Source organism: Dipodomys spectabilis, unplaced genomic scaffold (genome assembly GCF_019054845.1).
Source record: "Dipodomys spectabilis isolate Male_0828 unplaced genomic scaffold, ASM1905484v1 ptg000015l, whole genome shotgun sequence".
NCBI classification, from domain to species: domain Eukaryota; kingdom Metazoa; phylum Chordata; class Mammalia; order Rodentia; family Heteromyidae; genus Dipodomys; species Dipodomys spectabilis.
Window position 1 is genome coordinate 3,222,932 of NW_024870692.1, and position 19,938 is coordinate 3,242,869.

The 19,938-nt window shown below is 41.9% G+C and overlaps 1 protein-coding gene across 1 annotated transcript in view; it reads left to right on the forward strand.

The window, feature by feature from the left end:
- The first annotated feature begins 7,758 nt into the window (after positions 1 to 7,758).
- The window catches only part of Rab2a (RAB2A, member RAS oncogene family), an 81,106-nt gene continuing 68,926 nt past the window's right edge, over positions 7,759 to 19,938 (forward strand). Inside the window, exon 1 of the mRNA XM_042666006.1 lies at positions 7,759 to 8,070. Within this exon, the coding sequence (XP_042521940.1) occupies positions 8,025 to 8,070 (46 nt within the window). The 5' untranslated portion in view covers positions 7,759 to 8,024. The remainder of the gene's footprint in view (positions 8,071 to 19,938) is intronic.

Consider the following 19,938-nt stretch of genomic DNA (forward strand, 5'->3'; position numbering starts at 1 on the left):
TGCTCTGTCTTTATGTAAGGAATATCTTACTTCCTTATTCTTTTGTAGTGCCCTGACCACATTTCCATAACGGGCAAGACTGGTTTTGGTTTATCAGCTTATCCTGCCATCTGCAAGTCTGATAGGCCTGACTGCCTGATTGTCTACTAACTCCTATCATTTGTAAGATCTGGTCCCTGCTGACAAAGATAATCAGCAGTGTAGATAGCAAAATACCACTGATATTATATGGCTCTGTATAAGTCAGTGTTTCTATGTGGTTGTGGTTTTTTTTTGCTGTTGTTATTATTTTAAACAACAACAACAACAATAAATCCATAACTTCTTGCAATGTAGCTCAGGCTAGCTTGAAATCTATAACTCTCAGCCTCAGCCTCCTTGTAGGACAGCAAAGATGGCGCTGAGAGGAGTTGAGTGGGCAGAGCCCGAATTGTTTATGTTAAAATCTGACTGGATACTACAACCAGGCGAAGTGACTTCAGTACGTGAACAGCTCTCGGACAGCAGGAAAAGTATAGAAAGCTTAGGTACATGATAGGGTGACCTCTACAATGGTTGGTTGTTTCCTTTTCCTACCCTTCCATGCCACAAGGGTTTTTTGCTTTTTAAAGTGCTTGCTGAGTGGTAATAAACGAGTTCCTGCTTGACTTGACTCCTGGCTGCGCGTGACTGTCTCGGGGCTAAGGGAGGCTGGGGAACTTTCCTCGGACCCCATCTGTCTTCCGCAGGATGGACGAAGACCCAATACCTCCTAAGTGCTGTGAAGAAGTCTGTCTTTAATGTACGCAGATATAATTGAGAATCCTATACACTATAACTTAGTGTATATGTTTTCTCTTAGCATATAGACATCCACATAATTCTATTATGTAAGCCTCTAGAATTCCTATCTCTACTGAGTAGATGATAAAAAGTTTGAAGAAGATATTTTCAAGGTCAGTTAGTGGTAAGAAAGAGACTTCAATCCAGGCCTCCAAGAATCCAATATTGGGCCTTTCTTCCAATCACTTTTCCTCAGACAGCACTAGGCAAATTGGAAGAATTCAGACAAAAATAGTTTAAGAATACTTTTTTTTGGCCTGTTCCAGAGCTTGAACTATGGGCTTGAGCACTGTCCCTGAGCTTTTGTGCTCAAGGCTAGCACTCTACCACTTGAACCACAGCTCTACTTCTGGCTCTGTGTGTGTGGGGGGTGTGGGGGGGGGGACAGGGGGTAGGGGGGGTGATATTAATTGGAGATAAGTCTCACAGACTTTCCTGCCCAGGCTGGCTTTGAACAGAGATCATCAGATCTCTCTAGCTAACTCCTGAGTAGGTAGGATTATAGGTATCAGCCACTGACACCCAGCACTGTTCTGGTTTTTAAATTTATGTCTAAGTTTTAAAAATTATCACTTAAAAACATTTGGGCTGGGAAGGTAGCTCAATGGTAGAGTGCTTTCCTAGTATGCATGAAGCCCTGGGTTTGATTCCTCAGTACCACATAAACAGAAAAAGCTGGAAATGGCACTGTGGCTCAAGTGGTAGAGCGCTAGCCTTGAGCTGAAGAGCTCAGGGACAGAGCCCAGGCCCAGAGTTCAAGCCCCACAAACAAGCAAAAAAAAAAAAAAAAAAATTGATGAGGGCTGGTGTTAGGTTTTTAATTTATATTAGCTTTTTAAAAAGAGGTAGCCGAGTAAGAACATCACCACGCACGTGGTATTCAGGTAAGGGGTAGGTTTATTCATCGTTCTGGCTGGCACCAGGCCATGATGGCCCTTCATGTGGCTGGGAAAGGCCTGGGAAAGAGAGAGAGCCGGGAAAGAGAGCTGGGACAGAGAAGACAGCTAGAAAAAGAGAGCGTCTGGGCCTGGTCTAGGCCTTATCTAGGGTATGGGCAGAGAAAGGTGTAGCCACATCAAATTCAGATGTGACCTCAGCAGATGCAGATGTGACCTCTTCCAGGTGTCCCAGTTGCCTAGGTAATGCAGGTACTGGGTGGAGACTTTGCTGGGAGGAGGGTGGAGTCTGCTAGCCATCCAGGAGCGGACCTTACAGCTGGGAAGGTGGCTCAATGGTAGAGTGCTTGCCTTGCATGCATGAGGCCCTGGGTTTGATTCCTCAATACCACATAAGCAAAAAGCCTGGAAGTGGTGCTATGGCTCAAGTGGTAGAGCACTAGCCTTGAGCTGAAGAGCTGAGGGACAGTGTCCAGGACCAAAGTTCAGGCCCTGCAACTGGCAAAAAAAAAAAAAAAAGAGTTACATTTTCATACAAGTGAGCTTCTTGTTATTCCAATATTAATTTCTCTTCAGAGCACATAGGTCCTTCTGAACAACTTTCTAATGGTCACTTTATTAGCAAAAAGAATAGCCAACATTGAAGTTTCTATATACTGACGAAGGACATGAATTTGCTAGCATTGATTTTTATCTCTTCAAGTAAGCTTTCAAAGGAAGAGTAGAGTGGAAAAGAGAAAAGTCTTTTCTGGCTTTGATGACAGGTCACAAATAGGTCAGGAAAAGAGATTTAAAGCATGGAATGGTGCAAATGGAATGCTGCCCAACTACAACAGAAACTGGCAGATAAGGTGGATAGTTGAGGGAAACAAAGCATACCAAGAGGGTGTTGATGTGCTTAGAGAGACTCGTGAAAGCCATTGCTATAAAAAAAAGAATGCTCCCGAGGCGCAGGGTAATTGGTTCTCCCTCTGTAAAACAACCCTTATTTCCCAAACAAAAATTCTTTCCTCTAAAATAATAAAGCACATCTTCAGTGATCTGCATCTGGCCCAAACTATTCACCACCCAACACAATGAAACTAATCTCCTTTAAGTTGGGGTCTTTGTTGGGCTCATTTCACTTGTCTGAGATTTTAGGAACACAGGGTGAGTGGAGAACGTGGAGTGGGGACATAAGAACAAAGGAACTGCCATCAATGTTTATCATCTACTGTGCACACAACACAGTGCAAGTCACTTTACATATGCAATCTCATGGGGTAGACCAAAGTTTAGAGACTTTAGTGACTTATCTAAGATCATCTAACTGGTAAGGTAGAAAAGTCAGGATTTGAATGTAATTCTTTCTACAGAGCTTCGATACAGAGCTTATTAAGTAGTTACTGGAAAATGAGTCCTGTCTTGGTTCTTAGAAATGGCTGAAAGAAGGCATTTCACAGTGGTTCTTCGTTATTTCCGGGTTATGATCCTTAGCAAGAATCTCTCCCATAAAATCACACATATGCAATATCAGACATCATTTTGCATACCATTTTGGGCAGACTGGTTACAGAACCATGTAGAAGAGGTAAGAAACTCAAAATTAAAAATCTTCTAACCTGGCATTCTCTCCCCTCTCACAATCTGAGAGTAATCAAGACCAGAAGAAAAAAAAAAGGAAATATATGAAAGTTCAATTGGAAATAGGAAGTTAAAGACTCTAATGTAGTCTTGTAGTTTTGAAAGTCATAGAGAACTTGAACAAGGGACATTAGAAAATGTAGTCTTAGCAATCTTAAACTTCACAATTCTGACCATACACGATGTAAAACTGAGAAGAGGTTACTGGAATTCAACCCCACGAGAATGAAAAGTAATTGAAAACAGAATTCAGTGGAAAATCCCAGTAGGCATACTACCACTTAAGAAAAGAGGCATTTATTTCTGTCACTTCAGCTGGGGATTTTTCCTGAAAAGTGTATTTGGATTTTATGGACTTAATGTTTTGTTGTTGTTATTGTGTTTTTTTGTTTTGTCAGTTGTGGAGCCTGAACTCTGGGCCTGGGCGCTGTGCCTGAGCTCTTCAGCTCAAGGCTAGTGTTCTACCACTTGAGCCACAACGCCACTCCCAGCTTTTTCTGCTTACGTGGTGATGAATCGAACCCAGGGCCTCATGCAAGCAAGGCAAGCACTCTACCACTGAGCCACCTTCCCAGCCCTAATAAAATGTTTTAAATGGTGTTTATGTGGTTTTTATTTATATCCTCTATTGTTTCTAAGAGGATTTAAGAGAGTTTATAAGTTTAGAAGAAATATCATGAAATATTATGAATTACATATTTTAAAAAGGAGGCAAAAATAGAGCCAGGAAGGGAGATGACTTTAAAACATGAACTTATACAATGATTACACATTACTCCCTTCAAAGTAATTTCAAAAAATTGTACAGCTTCAAGTTCTATGTATTAAGTATATATCTTTCATTGTTTGTAAGAGACTTTCGTATACCTTTACTTTATTTGATCCTACATTTTTCAAATAAGGAAACTGCAGCTTGGAGAAGATTTGAAAATGAAGTGTTGCTGTTTTCATTACATTAAGCTGTGCAGAATTTTCCATTCTGGGCATAAAGAAATAAATCTGTGCAAGCACAGGGCACATTTGGTGTTTTTACATGAAAAGGATTACCACCTTTGCTATAGGTGGCTTTAGATCTGGAGGGTTAAATAGACACAAATTAAAGGGATTCAGACTTGGGATAGGCCTTGTAAGTAATTACCATCTGTGTTTTACCTATGAGTGTACATAAGTTATGAGAGGCCAAATGACTTGTCAGAATCATCCAGTAGTAGAGCCAAGACCAGAAGCCAGATTTCCTATCTTTGCAACACATTGCTTCTATAAGCTGTATATCTATTTCTCCATGTGTGTATATTTGTGTATGTGCCAGTCCTGGAGCTTGAACTTAAAGACTGTCCTTGAGCTCAAGACTAGCACTATACCACTTGAGCCACAGATCCACTTCAGACTTTTTGGGTGGTTAATTGAAGAGAAAAGAGTCTCATGAATTTTCTTTCCCAGGCTGGCTTCAAACCATGATCCTCAGATCTCAGCCTTTTGAGTTGCTAGGATTTCAGGCATGACCCCCTACCACTTGGCTTGTATATCTACTGCTATGATTTCTATATTCCCAATTTTGACCTTCTTCCCTTTGGAATTTTCCTTTTGAGTTTCTACTGGGTAAAATGTTAGGTGCATGCCAACATGGCATACAAAGCCCTACATGGCTCACCAGAGACCTGGCCAGCTAGTCATCTCCTTAGACAACAGGGGAATGCTTCATATCCCTAAAGATGCTCAGCTTCTGTGTAATATACAGGTGTCCTGTTGAGACTGTGATGATGGTCAGACCCCTGCTAGTAAGGACTTGAGTTTCTTCTGGCCCAACATCCAAGAAGACCTGAGTGAAGCTACTTAGGCAGAAAGGACTAAGCTGACTATTGAACCTCGACGCCTTAAGCAAAGATCTCCTCTCCCCCAAATTAAAAGTGAACCAAAATTTACAATTCTGAACAAATTTCCATATCATATTCTTGTGTGCTATCCCTATCATATTTTTTTTTTTTGGGGTCCGGTCATGGTGCCTGAACTCTGGATCTGGGCACTGTCCCTCAGCTCTTCAGCTCAAGGCTAGCACTCTACCACTTGAGCCACAGTGCCACTTCCGGCTTTTTTCTTTTTGCTTATGTGGTGCTGAGGAATCGAACCTAGGGCCTCGAGCATGCAAGGCAAGCGCTCTACCACTGAGCCACCTTCCCAGCCCCTCCTTATCATATTCTTGTGTGCTATCCCTGAACCTTCAATAAAACTGACCCCAAATATTCTAGGGGAAAAAAACCTTGGCAAAACCATCCAAACCATGGAGCAACCAATCATACCTAGCCTAGTATGACAGTGTCAGCAATTACACAAAGACAGGTCCCCAAAGGGAGAACATTTTAGACAGCAGGAACTAGGGCTAATAAATCACTCCTCAACCAGCAATGAGTCTCTTTCCACTGTTATCAGTAGATGATCAAGATAGTAAAATAGCTTCCACATTGCAACCTGGATTTGCCTGAGGGGGAAATTTATATGCTTGTATGAAAATGGATTAATAAAATGACAAAATTTGAAGGCCAGATAACATGTCCCAATGGTAGAGCACCTGCCTAGCAAGCACAAGGCCCTGAGTTCAAACCCCAGTACCACAACAATAAGAAAAATGTTTAAAGAAAGTACTGTATGTATGGACTGATCAAAGTACATTGTGTACATGTATGGAAGGATCACAAGGCAACCTCTTTGCATAGTTTATAGTAATTTAAAAAAAGAAGTAATTTTCTGGACAGACCTATGACTTTTGCCTTAATTCTCCTCATACATAATCCTTATCTGTTCCCCCAACTTTTGACCAATTTGTATTCATATTTCTGGTTCAAAAATCATCTTCCCTAGGTAACTTTAAGACACAAAAAATTTATCTCCTACCTTTTCCAAAACTTGAGATTTTTAAAAAATTATCATCCATTAGTTGTACAAGGGGTTTCATTGTGACATTTCCACATATGTACATAATGTATCCAACTCAACCTATCACTCTCTCCATTCCACTACTCCTTAAACATTTTTTAAAGATTTCATTGTTTTGTTTTCATATACCCAAATAAACTCCAACCATATTCATCCTCATTCACTTCTCTGTACATTCTGTCCATCCCTACATCCCACCTTAGTCCCCCTGACTTGCAAAACATGCTTCTTTAGAGCAGGGTCTGCCTCTAGTTGCAATAACTAGCAACACATGAAACAGTTTGTATTTGATCAATGTTAGTTGAATGCATAGGTATCACTCTTTTCCTTTACTAGATTGAAGTTATTTGTGAAAGCAGGAATTTTTTGAGCTGCACATACAAAAATTAAATTAAGAAGTAGTTTTCCAATCATTCTTAAATCAGTTGAGTTGCTCATGGTATTTCAGTGTTTTCCAATTATTTTAATTTTTGGCACTATTGGTTTGTTGCTGGTTATTCTGGAAATGGTAGACTTTTCTGCCTGGGCTGGCTTTGAACTGAGATAAACTGGGATCCTCTGGATCTCAGCATCCCTGAGTAGCTAGAATTAGAGGCAGATTCACTGGTACCCAGCTTCTCTTTTTTTTTTTTTTTCCACATAGTGAACATAGACATAAAATAAGGTATGTTAGACATAAAAATAGTTTGTATGATTGTTCTATGACATATAACATGCAAGTAAATTTGAGTATTTATAAACAGAATTGTCTTGTTCCTCCTGTGTTGTCAGGATTAATTTACCTGTTGGGACTGGTGTTTGAACCAGGGACCTCTATCTTGCTAGGCAAAAGTTCACTACTGGAGCCACACTTCCCTCCCCCACCCAATGCTCTTTTTGCTTTTTCTGTTAGCTTTGATCTCCTGCTGACTTCCTCCTCCCAGCCCCCACTCACTCGGAGATCCTTCTACCTACTCCTCCCACCACGTAGGCCTGGCCTTTATTTAAGAGCAGCATAGTATTCCACTGTACAGACACGCCATTATTTATTCGCCGTCCGATTCGAATTTGCAAGAAACATTCAAGACTTCTAAGAAACCACGGGCCCAGCTGCCAAGGCCACAGCCCTCACCCCCACCTCCACCCCCACCAGCCACCCCCTGCACCCCAGGGCCCCGCCGCCTTCTCACGTTGGCCCCCCTGGTCCCCGGTTCCCCATCGCAGGGCAGAGGGCCTCGGCGCCGGCGCGTGGGGCAGCGACGTAATCGAATCCCCATTCCTCCCCCACCTCCCCACGGTCATCCGGCCGCCCGGGCCGCCCGCTCAAACGCGCTAGATCGGTGTGCGCCTCGCCCAGCCGGCGAGGCTCGGGGAGCACGGGGAGGACCCGGCACGGCAGGCTCTGCGCGGGGCGGGGCTCCGGCGGGGTGGGCGGAGCTCCGGGGCCGGCGGGCGCGGCCGGCGTGCGGGGCTCCTCCCCTTTCCTCCGGCTGCGCCAGCGGCTGCAGCACTTCCGGGTCGGCGCGGAGGCGGGGCGAAGGCGCCGCGGTGGCTGTTATTGTTCGGCTGGGCTCGGCCGGGCGCTGTCTCACTGCCCTCCGCGGTTGTCAGTTTGTCGTGCTTCCTCTCGGCCTCGGACTCCCGGCGACTGACGGCGACGGCGGCGGGCGGGGCCTGGTGTTTCGCGGCTGAGCGGCGCCGGGGTGAGGGGCGCGGAGGAGGAGCAGTAGCTGGAGGAGGAGCCGTGTGCCCTGGCACGGAGCGGCCGCGGCCATGGCGTACGCCTATCTCTTCAAGTACATCATCATCGGAGACACAGGTGAGGGCCCTGTGCGCGGCCGGCCGGGTGTCGGCGGCCCTCAGGTCCCGGCTGAGGGGCAAACGGCGCCGGGCGGCGGCGCGGGCGCGGACTCCGCCCGGCGCCTCCCGCCCGCCCGCGTCGCTCCATTTCCGCAGTGCTGGAGCTGGTGACGTGGGCGCTGCGAGCGGCCGCGGCCTGGCCAGGCCCGGCCTGCCACCTCCGCCCCGGCCGGGCCTGCAGCCCAGCCCCGGGGCTGCCGCTTTCCACCCCTTGTCGGGAGTGTGTGTGTGACCGCGCGGGGGACCCAGCCCAGAGCCATCAGGGCTCGGACTCCGACGGCTGGCACCCTGTCCCCGGGGCCGTCACCTCGGTCTCTTGCTCCCCCCCCCCCCCCCGAAAAGGAAGAGGGAGGCCGACCTAGTACAGCAGGTGACAGGGCCGGGGTCCTGATTTCCCTGCACGGTCTCGCCTCTTGCGACCTGCACGAATCCGACAAAGGCCTAGGCCAGGCGCACCCCGATCGATGGGGGCCAGCCAGCTGAGAGAAACCTTTGAGATTCTTATTTTTAACCCCTTCAGCTCCCAAGTCAGAATAGGTCACATCACGTGACCTGACGGCTGAGCAATCCCTTTAAACCACTGTAGAGTTCTTCGACTTGCCACGTGTAACCTGGGGTTATTTGATTTGGTGGTAAGGCAAGGCCGAGCCGTGCAATGCTCTAAATGTGTTTGTATGTTGTGCATGTGCAGAGGTCGTTGATAGTTTTAGTTGGTCAAGGCTGTGGTCACAAGCTTGAAGCGGAAACAGAAAAACCCTCAGAGAAGTACATAAAGCAATTGTAAAATAATTTTAATACCTGTGATTTGGACATTACTTTGAATCTAATAATAAACCTAAGGCTTGTGCAGGTGTTACAACTATTAATATACCAGAGTCTGATTTCAGTGGTGACTCTTGCACAACTTTGGACCCTTTGCACAACTTGGGAAATGTAAGCAGCGGCTTGTGGTTGCACTAATGATGAAGCATGTTCTATAAGTAACCGTGGAAGCAAGTTGATCCCCTCCTAGAAGAAGACTTTTCTGCTGCAATTTAGTGTTTTTCAGGAGGATTTTTTTTCTCCGTGTGTGTGTGTGTGTGTGTGTCTGTCTGTCTGTCTGTCTCTGTGTGTGTCTCTGTCTCTGTGTGTCTGTGTCTGTGTGTGTGTCTGTGTATATCTGTGTCTGTATCTGTCTCTGAGTGTTTTGGGAATAAGTGTTTTGTGAAATCCTGGATAAAGCAATGTTTTGCAAATGTAGCAGATTTATAAACTTTTTAAAATGTACTACATTTGGAAGGAGAAGGAAGAAGCGTTCTAAATCCATTTAGGTTATTAAAATGGAGTTGGATAGAGATGTTGAAAAATAGAAGAGTGATTCTGGTCACTTGGTTATATGAGCAGCAGCGACCTTAGACTTTGCAGGTTGTCTTCCAGTGTCTCTACGAGGGATAAATGAAGTATTGTTAGGGGAGTATCTGGGTTCCATTTTCATGAAAAGTGCCCTATGTCATTCAAATGGAAGACACTCCTTTCTTGGCATTGCTGCTGTTATGACCTAGTTCTGACACTGAATACTTGACACTGGACTGTGTAGGGTAGTACTTCCTCCACTCCAGTTCAACCAGTACTCTTCACTCAGCTTAATCTTTCTGAAGATGGGTGTCAGGGTGCAGCTCCTGACATTTGTATAGTTTGCTCACTCACATTTTTCTAGTTTGACCTTCAGTGAACTCCATATTTTAGTCCCTGTCTCCTTTCCCTGCTCCTCATCTTGCTTCTGCCAGGAAATTCTAGCCATTGGTTTCTGGGGATTCTCCGGGCCCTGTTGCTCCCTCTACTTGGAATGCCATCTGCCACAGTTCTTCCCATAAAATATTATCAGTCCTTAAAATTCTTACCCAAGGTAGGCAGATTGAACATATATCGAGCTATTGACGATGCCAAGATTTTCCTGATTTCCTGGTTGAAAGTGACTATTTCTTTTTTGAAGTTAATGTCTTTGAAGTTGTAGCATTCTGCTGCTGTAATACCCAGACTGCTTTATTTTGTGGAGGCCTACTTGTGTAGGCCTCCATAGTTGATCATAGTCCTGTTGACTCTGTGTTTTAGAAAGAGCCAAACAAAAAGTAAACTATATACATGTAGTTAAATTAATAATCCGATGCCACTGTGTTCCTATTAATATACATGAATAAGTTAGATTTCTGTAGCACATGTCTGTTGTTTTCTTGCTTATTGATTGTGCTTAAAATCTTAGACAAAATTTACTTAATTTAGAGAATACCCATAGTTGTAATGTGGTCCTCCCTGTAAAGATGATATTAAGGCAGTAGTTTGTGCCCCATTTTGATTTAAAAAAATTATAATGTAAAAAAGATGCATCTTAGAATTAAATTGCTAATTTTCCTGTCACTCACTTTGCCTAGCCTTTAAATCAGTCATTCTTGGCTTTTCCTGCTATCAGTTGTATCTGTTGTAAAATAATAAATGTGTGAAAGTGCTTTGATTTTTTTTTTTTTTTCCTAGAAGAAACTGCATTTTTCCTTACACAAGACCCATCTTTCAAAGCAGTTTTAAAACTTACAGGAACATAATGATAACTTTTTACTGTACAACTAAATATAGTTTTAAGGTAGCTTTTATTAGTGGTGTCTTAATCATTTATGGGAATACCATTTAAATCTAGACATATAAAGTAGAAAGTTGTTAAGGAGCCTGACCTAAAGTGTAAAAAAATAAGAGAAAAATTGTTATTTATTTATTTATTTATTGTCAGTTTGGGGCTTGAACTCAGGCCTGGGCACTGTCTCTTAGCTCTTCAGCTCAAGGCAAGCACTATACCACTTGAGCCACCATACCATTTCCAGTTTTCTGGTGGTTAATTGAACAGTCTCACAGACTTTCCTGCCTGGGCTGGCTTTGAACAGCAATCCTCAACTCTTAGCCTCCTGAGTATTTAGGATTACAGATGTGAGCCAGCAGTGCCCGCAAACCTTTTATTTTTGCTCCTAAATTTCTGGCATCTGTGCACCATTTTAACTTCACCACTAACTCTTTTGCCTCTTAGCCAGATTATGGATAGGCACAAACTTTACTTCTATCTGAAATGCCCTTGCCCTGCCTCAAAAAAGAAGAGTGTGCTGGTGGCCGGTCCAAAGCCAGCCCTGGCAGGAAAGTCTGTGAGACTCTATTTCCAGTTAACGACCAGAAAGCCAGAAGTGGCACTGTGGCTCAAGTGGTAGAGCGCTAGCCTTGAGCTGAAGAGTTCAGGGACAGCGCCCAGGCCTAGAGTTCAAGCCCCATGACTGACAAAAAAAAAAAAAAAAAAGAAGAAAGATTGTAAAAATTTGTTACTGTTTTATTATGTTTGTGTTCTTTGGATTTTTTTCTTTTTGTTCTGTTTTGTTTTTCTTGATCGTAGACAAGACTGTCCTTGAACGGGAGATTTTTCCTTCTCCTTCTAAGGGATGGAATTATAAGCTCTGGCCACACTGGCTCTCTTCTTACTTTTTTTTTTTTTTTTGGGTCCAGTCATGGGGCCTGAACTTGGGCCTGGGCGCTGTCCCTCAACTCTTCAGCTCAAGGCTAGCGCTCTACCACTTGAGCCATAGCGCCACTTCCGGCTTTTTGCTTATGTGGTGCTGAGGAATCGAACCACTTGCATGCAAGGCAAGCGCTCTACCACTGAGCCACCTTCCCAGCCCATCTTCTTACTTTTAAGATAATGACAAACCCCACCTTTCTCTCTTGCATTATGTTAGTTCCTTCCTCTTTACCCTCATTCTCTGTTCCAGTGCTTTTCCTCCCCTGTTTCTGCTTGGATTTTAAATAATTTTTGTTAGAAATGTTGTTGACTGTGTTTTATTTTTTTATCTTGTTTTATTTTTTTGGGTCCGGTAGTGGGGCCTGAACTCTGGGCCTGGGCACTGTCCCTCAGCTCTTCAGCTCAAGGCTAGCACTCTACCACTTGAGCCACAGTGCCACTTCTGGTTTTTTTTTTTCTTTTTGCTTATGTGGTGCTGAAGAATCGAACCCAGGGCCTCATGCATGCAAGGCAAGCGCTCTACCACTGAGCCACCTTCCCAGCCCCTTGATTGTGTTTTAGATAACAATGGTAGGCATTCAGTGAGTTTTAATAAGCCTGTGTGCTCTTGGGGGAGGTGCTGCCAAGCTTTATTGAAAAGGTGATGTTTGAGCTGAAATTAGAGCCATGAGATGAATTTGCCATATGGGCATAGGAGAAATCTTTAGCTCAGAGGAAGTATGCATTTGGAGCTAGGAGAGTAACCTGGGTTAGAGATTTGGGTACTAATAAAAGGGAACACTCGGCTGGGAAGGTGGCTCAGTGGTAGAGTGCTTGCCTTGCATACATAAGGCTGTGTGTTCCATTCCTTAGCACCACATAAACAAAAAGCTGGAAGTGGCGCTGTGGCTCAAGTGATAGAGTGCTAGCTTTGAGCTGAAGAGCTGAGGGATAGCCCAGGCCCAGAGTTCAAGCCCCAGGACCAACTACAACAAAAAGGGAATACTCATTATCTGAGAGTTCATCATTGGAACTGTTGGAATTACAATGTAGGGAAATATAATTTCTTATAACAAGTGTTTATTAATAAATTTCTACTCTGAGAAATTCCTTCCCAGATTTACTTCTCTATCTGTCCTCTCCCTTGCTTTGGATAGAGGCTTGTTGATTTTAACGTGTTTCAAATAGCTGCAGAGTGAAATTATATATCATACTCCCATAATGCAAGCTCTTGTTTATTTAATGAGAATAATTATGGAGCACATGCAAAACTATTGACAAATGGAGATCTGATGGAGTTTCTGAAATGAAGTAGGTGATGAATTTTGAAAGAGAAAGCTTGAGTGTGATGGTAGGGAATATTATCAGATGAGGAGACTTAGAAATATGAATCAAATAGAAAGATCTGGAATTACAGTATTGAGTCCACAGAAGAGACAAATCTCAGAAAAGAAGGGGTCACAGTGTCAAATGCTCTAGAAACCAGAAGACATTTGGTTAAAATGGCAGGAGTACCATAGTATTTTGCCACACTGTTGGATTAAGCAGTGAATGACAAACTAGTGTGGTGGTTCACTTCAGTAATCCCAGCACTCACAAGGCTGAAGCAGGGACTCTTCAGTGTGAGGTTAGCTTGGGCTATATAAGACCCTGTTTCATAAACAGAAAGAAGTGAATAGGGCGGGGCAAAGTAAGTTACAGAAGTGTAACACATGGTTTCCTTTGTGTTTTTAAAAGAATTATGGATTTTTAAGTATACAGTACAAATGTGTAGAAAAAAATTCATAAACTCTACAGTTAGTTACTTTTAGGGATGAAAAAATCTACTTGTAGGACAGCTGGTGTAGGTGAGATGGGCCTTTCTCTATTGTGAGGTTTTTTTCCTTTTTGTTTTGAAGTTTTTAAGGAGTATCAAATCTTTTTATAAAAGAGACTGGAAAATTAATATGCAAAGCATGGGCTATTTCACTGAAGAGTTGGTGTGAAATTTTAGAGTAGGAAGTTAAGATTTGGTTGCAACATCAGGTTAGCTAGCAGTGTGTTTGTGTATGCATGTTTTTTTTTTTTGTTGTTTGTTTTGTTGGTCATGGGGCCTGAACTCTTCAGCTCAAGGCTAGTGCTCTACCACTTGAGCCACAGTGCCACTTCTGGCTTTTTCTGCTTATGTGGTGTTGAGGAATCAAACCCAGGGCCCCGTTCATGCAAGGCAAGCAGCCACCTTCCCAGCCCCATATGCATGTATTTTAAGATAGAAAAGTCTTGAGATTGAAAGTTTGAAAGTAGATGAGTTGATGGAATGGGAATAGATTACATAGTGGAGGGTGGGTTTTTTTTTTTTTTAATTGTTGTTAGTTTTTAAAAACCTCTCTTTCCCTCCCTCCCTCCATTTTCTTTTGGTAGATAAAAGAATCTTTTGAATTTGGCTGGAGTGCTGGTGGCTCATGCCTATAATCCTAGCTACTCATGAGACTGAGATCTGAGGATCACTGTTCAGAGCCAGCTGTGCAGGTCCTTACCTCCATTTAACCATCAGAAAACCAGAAGCATCAAAAGTGGCAAAGTGGCGCTGTGGCTCAAGTGGTAGAATTCTGGCCTTGAGCTGAATTGCTCAGGGACAACATTCAGGCCCGGAATTAAAACCCCATGACAAAACAAACAAACAAGAGTCTTTTGAATTTGTTTGCCAGAGCTGGCTTTGAACTTCTGTCTCAGGATTACAAGTGTGAATTGCTAGCACCCCCCCCCCATAGCTCAGTAGAATTTTTAAAGAAAAAAACTTCTTGTGGAAGACTCAAAATTGAAATTTTGAAGGTTTTTTTGTTTGTTTGTTTGTTTTAGATTTTGTGAGTTATCTGGAAAAATAATTCTGAGGTAAATGTTGGTGATGGTTGTACAACATCCTGAATGCACATATCACTTCTGAACTGTAGTCCTAAAAGTGGTTAAGATATTTAAAGTTTGTTATACATATAACCACAGTAAAAAATGTATTTTTAGACAGTTGGAAAAAATAAACTGGGAAGTTTAGAGCTACAAACTATCCATTTTTTGTTCTAAGATATATCATGCATATAAAAGAACAGTATAATATGCATTCGTAGTCTTAATAGTTTTATAGAATAAAAATACTATGTTTAAGGAATATATATGTGAACATACCTTTTCCTCATTTTTGCTAGTTTAAATTTTATATTAATCCATCTAGGGCTTTTTATTTATTGATTTATTGCCGGGTATGGGGCTTCAATTTGGCCTGGGCACTGTCCCTTCTGTTCTTTCAGCTCAAGATGAACTCTCTACCACTCAAGCCACCATTCCACTTCCGGTTTCTGGTGGTTAATTAGAGATAAGAGTCTCAGAGACTTTCCTGCCAGGCTGGCTTGGAACAGTGGTCCTCAGATCTCAACCCCCTGAGTAAGCTAAGATTACAGGTGTGAGCTACTGTCACCGCCTTTTTTTGTTGTTGTTGTTAAGTGATGAGGTTTGGAGATTAAATTCAGTGCCTTGTTTATGCTAAGTAAGCATGCTTGCACTGAGCTACATGCCCAGCCTTTGATTTTATAGATGGGGTTTCATTAAGTAGCTGTGGCTGACATGGAATTCACTATGTAGAGAAAAGCTGGCTCTGGACTCAGACTGTTACCATTGCATCCTGAATGCAGAAATTGCGTATTTACACTGGCATTCTTAGCTCTATGATTTCCTTTTTATAGGAATTAAAGCATGCCTAAAATAAACTATTTAGCTTTACCTTCATTTAGTGTATTTAGTTGTTTGGCCCATAGATAAATATTGAAACATGCATAAAACACACGTCTTAACATCATCTAGAATTTAGATGATGGGCTTCTTTTATACTTGAATTTCTACTATGTGTATGTCATATGTATGTGAGGTTTTGTTGTTGTCAGTTTTTTTTTTTAATTACTCAGTTGTTTTGCTCTTCCTTTCCATAATATTTGTTGCTTCTGCCATAAGGCCGTTGGCTCTTCTCATTTCTTTTTACCTTTCCTCCCATAGTGAGCCTCATTTCAAATAATGCCCCTCCTCTTCCTTGTTGGTGCTCTTGTTCTTTGTGTCCACCTATTTCTGCTCCAGCAAGAAATTAATTTTCTCCTTTATCTCTTTCCATTCCCTTTTTAATCTCGCTAAGCTCTCTAATTTTGTTGTTATGTTTGGGTAGACTCTGATTTTCACAACTCAGCTGTTTTTTCTTTCCTTCTGGCCCAGCTGTGCTTGCTCCATTTTGTTATTCTCTGCTCATCCTCTTGCTGTGAGGCTGTGTCCTTTTCTATCAAAGAGGCAGCCATATGTGGATTTCCTTGACTTTTTCTTACTTTTGGACTTCTACATAAAACATTCCCATTTGATTTCATCAACTTTTCTTATTTTCAAGTTTTAAAATGCCCTACATTTTAGCTGCTATTCTTCATTTACAAGCAAAGGGTATCTGTCAAAAAGATGATTGGTTTTCTGGGATATTATATGTAACTCGTTGTCCCCTTTTAGTTCCTGCTATGTTTCTCACTACCAACAACTTTGGTCTTCTCAGAGCTGCTCCTTTTGTAGCTCTAGACATCACTATTTTAAAATACATTTTTTTAAGCAAACGTTTTTGTAGTAGTACTATAACATTCTGTTATTGTCAGTTTTTTTTTTACCTGTTTTTCTAAAAGTAGTCCTCCCTTTCCTAATGTCAAATTTTCTTCTTTCTGAGATTGTATTTAAGTAATCCCTAAGGTATACCAGGGTAGATTTATATGGAATTCTCCATCACAGTAGCTCTTGGCATGGTCTCAGTAGTAGATTCTCATGAGAACTTGTTCACTTTTTATAGTTCTTTATATACTGTCAGGGTTCTATTAACTGACACCTATCAATGCTGGGGAAGTATTCTACTCTGGAGCTACATCCCTAGCCCTGGTTGGTTTTATGAGTTAGTCTTGAAATACTGTAGCCCAGGGTGGCAGCGAACTCCATCCACCTTGACACTTACTGGAATCACAGACATGTGCTTCCACAACCAGTGTTAAAGGCCTGTTAAAATCCATTAATACTTCATGTATGAAGTTAGAATTTTATGGGTGAAAAAATTATTCTTACAAATTGGTAGAATGAATGAAAAGTTAGGGCTGTTCATGCCAGGGTAGCCTGGCTCTATTTCCCTTTGTCTTCCTCATCCCTGTTTCCCACCTCATAGTTTTTAGTTTTGATAGCTGTGATGAAGCTTATGTTTCTCCCAGTTCTCTCTTTAAAAGGTTCCCATTTCAGGTATGGCTGACAGTTGCTGTATTTATGGCCAAATCTGAAGGAGAAAGGAAGAAATGAGTATTAATGTCTGCATGCCTCAGCTAGCTCTTTGAAGGCAGCATAGTGCCTGGCATGGTTAATGCTTCAGAATGATGAATGTGTGCTAGGTAGGCTCTGATGAGTAGGCTTACATGGCATTGACCAATTTATTTCCTCCTTATTTCAGAAGGATTTAAGAGAAGAAAATTACAATTTTTATGTAAATTAGGGAAGGAGACATTAATTTTACTGTTACTAATATAGCAAACTACGAGACAATGAGCAGCTCAAACAAACGGCACTAAAATTAAGGTTTCAACAAGGTGGATTTCCCTTCTAATAATGAGTCCCTGATTTCATGTTGTCGAAAGAGTTTACTTCCATATTGCTGTAAGGCTTTGATTTCTGTTTCTTTGCTAGCTATCATTTGAGGGCTGTTCCCACATGCACACACTTTTTTTGGGGTCACTGGGCCCTTTTCTCCACCTTCAAAGGCATGGTCCACATTGTTCTTATGTTTCATCTCTAACTCCTTTTAGGTCATCATCCTATTTTTCTTTAAGAAAGGTTCACTACGTCTAAGGATTAGATTGGACTCACCTGGATAGTCCAGGATACTCTTTATCTGAAGTTGTTTTTGTTTGGTTTGTTTTGGTTTTATTTGGTGGTTGGTGCTAGAAATGGATGTGGAATCCACGGCTTCACCCATGCTAATCAAGTGCTTTGCCACTGAGCTATATACCCAGCTCCTCAAAGTCTAGTCTTATATTTACCTTTTAGGGCAACATGTACATAGGTCCCCCTCTGTACTTCATCCTTTTTTTCTTTTTCCTTCCATTTTTTAAATTTGATTTTGATTGGGAAATAAACATTACAGAAGTGTACCTTTCACCTCTCTTCCCAAAGATGTGTCTTGAGATATTTATCAGTTGACTGTCATTCCCATCCTGACTAATCTGCCTCTTCCCCACCTTAGGGGCCCGTGTTCTTTTCTGTTGCTATAGATGGGTCTCACTATATGGCTGAGGCTGGCCTTGAACTAGCTGTGTAGCCCAGATTGGCCTGGATCTTGTTGTCTTCCTGCCTCAGCCTGTAAGGGCTGGGATTCGGGCAAGAACCAATACTTGAAGCTTCCATTGCTGTATTTCTTAAAAAATTAAATCAGAGTTTGTTTTTTTTTTGTTTTGTTTTTGCTGGTCCTGGAACTTGAACCTCAGGGCCTGTGCACTTGTTCCTGAGCCTTTTTGTGCTTAAGGTTAGTGCACTAGACCCACAGTGCCACTTCTGTCTTTTTTTGAGTAGTTTATTAGGGATAAGAGTCTCACAGACTTTTCTGCCCTAATTGGATTCAAGCCAAGATCCTCAGATCTCAGCCTCCTGAGTAGCTAGGATTACAGGTGTAAGCCGTCAGCATCCAGCTCAGAGTTGCATTTTATTGAGAAAATTGAATGCTGTTGTATGTATTGTAATTATTAATAAAATAGGATTTCTACTATCAGATGACACTGTGGTTCAGTCAGATAGTCAGGGATCAAGCCATAGATTACAGGAAGGTGAAGTAAGCACATGTTCCACAGAGAAAGCAATATGATGGTTAAATTTCCCAAGATGTGCATTGTTCCTTTTAAAGTTACTGTAGAAAGATTCTAATGGTTTGTGGAATTGAACAATTAATTTAAATTCTTGAGATTTATCTTTGAAATTCAAGTGTCAGTTATTTCCTTCATTTACTTACAGTATATATGTCTGTGTAAGTAGTGTATTCATGCTTGCTTTGCTGCTCTCAACATTATTAAGATAGATGAATTTTAGATTTGCTCATCTTTAACAATGAATGATAGATATCTGAGTCAAAACAATATATTATTCCAAATCCTCTATGGTTATTTTGCTTAGATAACATTCTTGGATACTTTCCAAAAGTCTAGTATTTTTATAATTAAACTATGCTGATTAGTGTTATGGCTCTAGTGCTTATTTATGATCAATCCTCTTCATCTTCAATTTTCTCAAAGAAAAAAAAGCAATAGTAATGCCTGCCTTGGCTTACTTCACAGAGTTTTTGAGAGCCTGGTGTAAACAATGTGTGCAGATATCTTGTAGGCTGCAAAATTCTTTATTTCCTGCTAATATTTATTTTTCTTCCTGTTGAGCATCCTGAAATTAAGTTAGTGGGATAGGTTTTGACTATAGAAAAAGCTATTCACTTTGCTGACTTCGAACTTATTGCTTAAAGTGAAAGAAATAAGATCATGTGTAAATTACAAAATGACCAGCTGTTTGATTCTGATCTCACCCTGGACTCAATAAAAGAAAAAAGTCCTTTCTATCTCAGATCTCTACATGAACCAATTGAAACCGAAAGGACTGTCAAGAAAATGAAGTGGTGCAGTTTTAGAAAAAATAGGATAAGGCGAATAGTCATCTTCTACCTGATTTCGTCTATGCCCACTGTTGCTACTGTTTGATAGATATTGCTTAAGTGATCTCTCTCTCTCTCTCTTTTTCTCTCTCTCTCCATGTCTCCTTGCCTCCCCTCCCTCTTTTTTCTTACCCCTCTACTCTCTCCCCTCTCCCCTCTTTTTTTTTTTTTTTTTGTGCAGGGCCTGGGGCTTGAACTCAGGGCCTGGGCATTGTCCCTGATATTTTGTACTCAAGGGTAGCACTCTTATCACTTACCACAGCTCTCCTTCCTGACTTTTTTAGTGGTTAATTGGAGATAAAAGTTTCATGATGGGGCTAGGAAGGTGGCTCAGTGGTAGAGTGCTTGCCTTGCATGCATGAGGCCCTTGGTTCAATTGCTCAGCACCACATAAGCAGAAAAAGCCGGAAGTGGGGCTGAGGCTCAAGTGGTAGAGCGCTAGTCTACAGCTGAAGAACTGAGGGACAACGCCCAGGCCCAGAATTCAGGCCCCATGACTGACCAAAAAAAAAAAAAAGTCTCATGAACTTTCCTGCCTGGGATGGCTTCAAACTGTGATCGTTAGATCTCATGCTCCTGAGTAATTAGTATTATAGGAGTGAGCCACTGGT